Genomic DNA, 8,452 nt, shown 5'->3' with positions numbered 1-8,452 from the left:
TAACCATCACTTTCAAATGTTGCCTGGTTAAAAGAAGTCTGGGTCTGGGCTGCGAGAAAAACTGAATGTGACAGTGGCAAAGAAAAGATCGCTGACTCAGCATGAGGAAAAGCCTGGAGGGGAGAGCGACTCCGAAGAACCGGCCGTCCTCTAGCGACGGCAGCGGGTCAAGAAAGGATAACACTTCTGGAAGGCTCAGTATGTCAATACATGAAGGATCATTTAACAATGTTATGCTTTGTATAAAAGAACAGTATGAACTGCTCTGGAGTGAAAGGGCGAGAAGGAAACGTTTAGGAAGAGAGGATTTATGGATGAAAACATAGAAGTCTGACACACTGTTAATTAGATTGTTTATATAGAGGCTCATTAAATAATTGCATTTAGAGATATGTACTTGTAAATCTTAATTTGATGTCCAAAAATACATAATTTTTATTTAAAAGGAATATTAAAAATCTAACAAAGACCTAACAATGATCTTAACATCGATCTATTTGATTTGTACCTGAAGATAGGACAGATCTGTGGAATGTCCCAGGGGTGAAATATTTCACACATCATCACCAAAACAGCAAGACAAAGCTGCTTAAAACAACGTTTGCTTCCATCCTTTTTTAAACCATAACTGTCTGAGCTCATTTCCTGTGCAGGAAATGCTGCAGGAGGTCAATGGGTAAGGGGAAGATGATGGTGGAGTTCTTCTCTCCGGCGATGGTGTGCAGCGTCTGCAGGTAGCGCAGCTGCAACGCCGCAGGTGCCTCAGCAATGACCATGGACGCCTCCTTCAAGGCCCTGGAGGCGTTCATCTCTCCCTCTGCTGCCACTACCTGCAACAGGACAGACAACACTGACCTTCACGTCATCTGCTCACATTTAGGATGTTTAGTACCAGGCTGTGCGATGGCCATGTGTTGCAATTTAAGTGAAACAGCATGTTGCTCGCTACAACGCAAAGGTTTGCAAATCATGTTGTGTTATTGATATGTAGCTGTGAGGAGAGGAGAGGAGAGGGGAGGAGAGAGGAGAGGGGAGGAGAAGAGAGGAGAGGAGAGGAGGAGAGAGAGCTAAATCCTGAATCTTTGCCCCTCGGTCCTCATAGCTATCATGCTTTTGGTGAAAAAATCTCCTTATTTCCACTGCTATCATATTTATCAAATTAGATTAGTAACAAGAAATATAAAAAATATTAATTTGAAAATATATTAACCTTAAATTCATCTGGTTTCACTGTGACATTAGTTCCTCCTAAGCTATAAATGAACACGACTAAAAGAGAGTTACTGGAACTACTAATGTTGCAAAACAATGACTGGATTTGTGCTGATATGAACTGAAAGTCTGCTTGTGCTGTTGTGAAAATTGCAATGGTGCTTCATGTAGAGGTTTTCTCTTAGCCTGCAGAAGCTCGCAGTTCTGTCGGTCAGACCCACTCTGACCCTCTCTGACCCTCTCAGACCTACTCTGACCCTCTCAGACCCACTCTGACCCTCTCTGACCCACTCTGACCCACTCTGACCCTCTCTGACCCTCTCAGACCCACCCTGACCCTCTCAGACCCACTCTGACCCTCTCTGACCCACTCTGACCATCTCAGACCCACCCTGACCCTCTCAGACCCACTCTGACCCTCTCAGACCCACTCTGACCCACCCTGACCCTCTCAGACCCTCTCAGACCCACCCTGACCCACCCTGACCCTCTCAGACCCACCCTGACCCTCTCAGACCCATCCTGACCCTCTCTGACCCACTCTGACCCTCTCAGACCCTCTCAGACCCACCCTGACCCACTCTGACCCACTCTGACCCACTCTGACCCTCTCTGACCCTCTCAGACCCACCCTGACCCACTCAGACCCTCTCAGACCCACCCTGACCCACTCAGACCCACTCTGACCCACTTTGGCTCGAGCCTCCCGTGCAGCCTCTGCCTCTGCTGCCATGGCTCTCTGGAGCTGCTGAGGGAGTTTGACATCCTTTATTTCTACACGCTCAACCATGATACCCCACATATGGGTGGCTTCATCCAGAACGACCTGCATGAGAGATACCACACACACACACACACACACACACACACACACACACACATACATACACATACACATACACATACACATACACATACACATACACACACACACATACACACACAAACACATACACATACACATACACATACACACATACACACACACACATACATACACACACACATACACACATACACATACATACACACATATATACACACACACACATACACATACACACACACACACACACACACACACACATACATACACACATATATACATACACACACACACACACACACACACACACACACACACACACACACACACACACATACATACATATACATACACACACATACACACATACACACACACACACACACACACACACATACACATACATACACACATATATACATACACACACACACACACACACACACACACACACATACATACATATACATACATACACACATACATACATATACACACATATATATACACACACACACACACACACACATAAATACACACATATATACATATACACACATACATACACACACACAGATTTTTGTATAAATGTGGGTGCCCCACACTGTCAAGTCACATTTTTACTAGTTATAGATTATATGATAGATGTTATGATGTAATACTCTTTAATATGCTCTTGTGAATTATTGTGGATTCTCCAGTGTCAAAGCTCATGAAATATTTTACCATTTAGAGTAGAAGTAGAGTTACAGATGATGCAAAAATGATGTCCTGGGATTATGTCCCAGAATTATCTCCTGGAATGTCCTGGAATTATGTCCCGGAATTACGTGAATGTGTATGGAATGTCATTTTTCTTTTTTAATTGTTTTTGTACCTAAGGTATCTGACAAAATCCCCCAAACTACATCCAAACCCTCTTTTAAACTCTTCTGAATGCAGATTGAACAATGTTGTTGAAGTTTAACCTTGGAATTCTCCTGCAAGTCTGACTCCTGTTTTCCTGACCTGCATGTTATGAGAGATGCTTTCTCTGTCAGACAGCACTTCCGCCAGGTTTTTGGTGCCCAGTATGTTCCTCAAAGTGGTCTGAGCCAGCAGGCGTGTGGACATGTCAGCATTGGCCACGTTAGCCACCGACAAGATGGGGTCGTTCACCCGAAAGTAGACCACACCATCCACGCACACTGTCACGGAGTCCTTTGTGAGAATCTGTTGTCAGAGATGTGTGCAACTCAGTGATTCTTCATGTCTGACTCTGGGCTTGAGTTTCATGTTTTAGCAGTGCAGAGATTACAGTAATACATCGAAGATGATCTAGTTTTTCATCTAGTCAATCTAGTTTTTCATTTGTAGCAAAGATTATCTTATACCAGTAATAGTTCAGGTAATTTGTACCTCTTGGGGAGGAATATCAAAGGATTTGGTTCTTAGGTCCACTTTTGTGAATGTATCAATGCAGGGAAGGACAAATATCATACCTACACAGAAGACCAAGGAACAGTTTAAAACCAAAGACACAAACAAAATCAACTTGTTGAACTGTTTTTATGCCTCATGTTTCTCAGATGTCAGTGCAGCATTCTAAGTCTTTATCTGTAAGATTTTGAAATGGCTCACACATTAGAGCTTGTGTGATTAAATACCTCACACGGAGCTTGTGTGATTAAATATCTCACACATTAAAGCTAGTGTGTTTAAAACCTCACACATTAATGCTCATGTGTTTAAATACCTCACACATTAGAGCTTGTGTGTTTTAATGCCTCACACATTAGAGCTTGTGTGATTAAATACCTCACACATTAGAGCCAGTGATTAAATACTTCACACATTAGAGCTCGTGTGTTTAAATACCTTACACATTGTGTGTTTAAATGAGGAAGTATTTTCATACCTGGCCCTTTTGGTTTTTTGTCCGTGATCCGGCCCAAACGAAACACTACAGCTCTCTCGTACTCCTTGATGATCTGAATTAGATGATGATTTAATATTAAGAAAATAACAACTGCTCAGAATTCTAATCACACTTTAGAATAGGGAATGTACTGTATGTATTGCATTGTATTGTATGTATTATATTGTATGTATTGTGTTGTATGTATTGTATATATTGTATTGTGTTGTATGTATTGTATATATGGTATTGTATTTTTATGTATTGTTTGTATCGCATTTTATGTATTGTATTGTGTTTGTATTGTATGTATTGTATTTTATGTATTGCATTGTATTATATTGAATTGTACTGTATTGTACTGTATTGTATTGTATGTATTGTATTATATTGTATTGTATACTGTATTGTATTGTATTATATTGTGTTGTACATATTGTATTGTATTGTGTTGTATTACATTGTATTTTACATATTGTATTGTATTGTATTGTATAGTATTATATTGTATTGTACGTATTTTATCGTATTATATTATATTGTACTGTATTGTATTGTATTGTATGTATTATATTGTATTCACAGCAGACTGATTCTAAAACAACTAACAAATCGATGTGACTAACAAAGATACAGTAACATGTAACACTAGGGGCAAATAACAGAGCTCCCCCAAGATCCACCCAAGACCCACACAGCTGGATTTACAGAAACAGCAGCGGCATAACAGCAGTCACAGTTGTGCAGAGCATGCTGCGTTGCTGCTGCCTAACACACGAGCCACTGAGACACTACGGCACAAAGTGCTGAGCATGTGAAAGTGGAGAGGAGAAGTTTTGTATTGTATTGTACGTGTTGTATTATATTTTATTGTATTATATTGTACTGTATTGTACCGTATTGTATTGTACGTATTGTATTTTATTGTATTGTACTGTATTGTATGTATTGCATTGTACTATATTGTATTGTATTATATTGAATTGTACTGTATTGTACTGTATTGTACTATATTGTATTGTACGTATTGTATTGTTTTATACTGTGTTGTATTGTACGTATTAGATTGTATTGTATTGTACTGTATTGTATTGTACATATTTTATTGTATTATATTTTATTGTATTGTATTGTACTATATTGTACTGTATTGTACTGTACTGTATTGTACTGTATTGTACTGTACTGTAATGTACCGCATTATATTGTACTGTATTGTATTGTATTATATTGTACTGTGTTGTATTGTACTGCATTGTATTGTACTGTATTATATTGTACTGTGTTGTATTGTACTGTAATGTACTGCATTGTATTGTACTGTATTGTATTGTACTGTAATGTACTGTATTATATTGTACTGTATTGTACTGTATTGTATTGTACTGTATTGTATTGTATTGTACTGTATTGTACTGTATTATATTGTACTGTATTATATTGTACTGTATTGTACTGTATTGTATTGTATTGTACTGTATTGTATTGTACTGTATTATATTGTACTGTATCGTATTGTACTGTATTATATTGTACTGTATTATATTGTACTGTAATGTACTGTATTATATTGTACTGTATCATATTGTATTGTATTGTATTGTACTGTATTGTATTGTACTGTACTGTATTGTACTGTATTGTATTGTACTGTATTATATTGTACTTTATTGTACTGTACTGTATTGTATTGTACTGTATTGTATTGTATTGTACTGTATTGTATTGTATTGTACTGTATTATATTGTACTGTAATGTACTGTATTATATTGTACTGTATCATATTGTATTGTATTGTACTGTATTGTACTGTATTGTACTGTATTGTATTGTACTGTATTGTATTGTACTGTATTGTATTATATTGTACTGTATTGTATGTATTGCATTGTATTATATTGTATTGTATTATATTGAATTGTACTGTATTGTATTGTACTGTATTGTACTATATTGTATTGTACGTATTTTATTGTATTATATTATATTGTACTGTATTGTATTGTATTGTATGTATTATATTGTATTCACAGCAGACTGATTCTAAAACAACTAACAAATCGATGTGACTAACAAAGATACAGTAACATGTAACACTAGGGGCAAATAACAGAGCTCCCCCAAGATCCACCCAAGACCCACACAGCTGGATTTACAGAAACAGCAGCGGCATAACAGCAGTCACAGTTGTGCAGAGCATGCTGCGTTGCTGCTGCCTAACACACGAGCCACTGAGACACTACGGCACAAAGTGCTGAGCATGTGAAAGTGGAGAGGAGAGGTTTTGTATTGTATTGTACGTGTTGTATTATATTTTATTGTATTATATTGTACTGTATTGTACCGTATTGTATTGTACGTATTGTATTTTATTGTATTGTACTGTATTGTATGTATTGCATTGTACTATATTGTATTGTATTATATTGAATTGTACTGTATTGTACTGTATTGTACTATATTGTATTGTACGTATTGTATTGTTTTATACTGTGTTGTATTGTACGTATTAGATTGTATTGTATTGTACTGTATTGTATTGTACATATTTTATTGTATTATATTTTATTGTATTGTATTGTACTATATTGTACTGTATTGTACTGTACTGTATTGTACTGTATTGTACTGTACTGTAATGTACCGCATTATATTGTACTGTATTGTATTGTATTATATTGTACTGTGTTGTATTGTACTGCATTGTATTGTACTGTATTATATTGTACTGTGTTGTATTGTACTGTAATGTACTGCATTGTATTGTACTGTATTGTATTGTACTGTAATGTACTGTATTATATTGTACTGTATTGTACTGTATTGTATTGTACTGTATTGTATTGTATTGTACTGTATTGTACTGTATTATATTGTACTGTATTATATTGTACTGTATTGTACTGTATTGTATTGTACTGTATTGTATTGTACTGTATTATATTGTACTGTATCGTATTGTACTGTATTATATTGTACTGTATTATATTGTACTGTAATGTACTGTATTATATTGTACTGTATCATATTGTATTGTATTGTATTGTACTGTATTGTATTGTACTGTACTGTATTGTACTGTATTGTATTGTACTGTATTATATTGTACTTTATTGTACTGTACTGTATTGTATTGTATTGTACTGTATTGTATTGTATTGTACTGTATTGTATTGTATTGTACTGTATTATATTGTACTGTAATGTACTGTATTATATTGTACTGTATCATATTGTATTGTATTGTACTGTATTGTACTGTATTGTACTGTATTGTATTGTACTGTATTGTATTGTACTGTATTGTATTATATTGTACTGTATTGTATGTATTGCATTGTATTATATTGTATTGTATTATATTGAATTGTACTGTATTGTATTGTACTGTATTGTACTATATTGTATTGTACGTATTGTATTGTTTTATACTGTGTTGTATTGTACGTATTAGATTGTATTGTATTGTACTGTATTGTATTGTACATATTTTATTGCATTATATTTTATTGTACTGTATTGTACTGTATTGTACTGTACTGTATTGTACTGTATTGTACTGTACTGTAATGTACTGCATTATATTGTACTGTATTGTACTGTATTATATTGTACTGTATTATATTGTACTGTATTGTATTGTACTGTACTGTACTGTATTGTACTGTATTGTATTGTACTGTACTGTATTGTACTGTATTGTACTATATTGTATTGTACTGTATTGTATTGTACTGTATTGTACTGTATTGTATTGTACTGTATTGTATTGTACTGTATTGTACTGTACTGTATTGTATTGTACTGTATTGTACTGTATTATATTGTACTGTATTGTACTGTACTGTATTGCATTATATTGTACTGTATTGTATTGTACTGTATTGTATTGTACTGTATTGTATTATATTGTACTGTATTGTATTGTATTGTACTGTATTGTATTGTACTGTATTGTACTGTATTATATTGTACTGTATTGTACTGTATTGTATTGTATTGTACTGTATTGTATTGTACTGTATTGTACTGTAATGTACTGTAATGTACTGTATTGTACTGTAATGTACTGTATTGTACTGTATTGTACTGTAATGTATTGTATTGCACTGTATTGTACTGTAATGTACTGTATTGTACTGTAATGTATTGTATTGTACTGTATTGTACTGTATTGTATTGTACTGTGTTGTACTGTAATGTATTGTATTGTACTGTATTGTACTGTATTGTACTGTAATGTACTGTATTGTACTATATTGTATTGTACTGTATTGTACTGTAATGTACTGTAATGTACTGTAATGTACTGTATTGTATTGTATTGTACTGTAATGTACTGTATTGTATTGTACTGTATTGTACTGTATTGTACTGTACTGTAATGTACTGTATTGTACTGTATTGTATTGTACTGTATTGTATTGTACTGTAATGTATTGTATTGCACTGTATTGTACTGTAATGTACTGTATTGTACTGTACTGTATTGTACTGTAATGTACTGTATTGTATT

The 8,452-nt window shown here is 34.9% G+C and overlaps 1 protein-coding gene across 1 annotated transcript in view; it reads right to left on the bottom strand.

Annotated features, from left to right (window-relative positions):
* Positions 1-336: 336 nt before the first annotated feature.
* The window catches only part of stoml3a (stomatin (EPB72)-like 3a), an 11,108-nt gene continuing 2,992 nt past the window's right edge, over positions 337-8,452 (bottom strand). The window contains exons 3-7 of the mRNA XM_081700667.1: positions 3,936-4,008; positions 3,437-3,519; positions 3,047-3,250; positions 1,904-2,038; positions 337-830 (exon numbers count right to left, since the gene is read on the bottom strand). Of these exons, the coding sequence (XP_081556793.1) occupies positions 639-830; positions 1,904-2,038; positions 3,047-3,250; positions 3,437-3,519; positions 3,936-4,008 (687 nt within the window). The 3' untranslated portion in view covers positions 337-638. The remainder of the gene's footprint in view (positions 831-1,903; positions 2,039-3,046; positions 3,251-3,436; positions 3,520-3,935; positions 4,009-8,452) is intronic.

Source organism: Electrophorus electricus, chromosome 17, assembly GCF_041902795.1.
Source record: "Electrophorus electricus isolate QZ-2024a chromosome 17, ASM4190279v1, whole genome shotgun sequence".
NCBI lineage: Eukaryota > Metazoa > Chordata > Actinopteri > Gymnotiformes > Gymnotidae > Electrophorus > Electrophorus electricus.
Note: the sequence above shows the minus strand (reverse complement) of the source record. Positions and strands in the feature narration are given on the sequence as shown.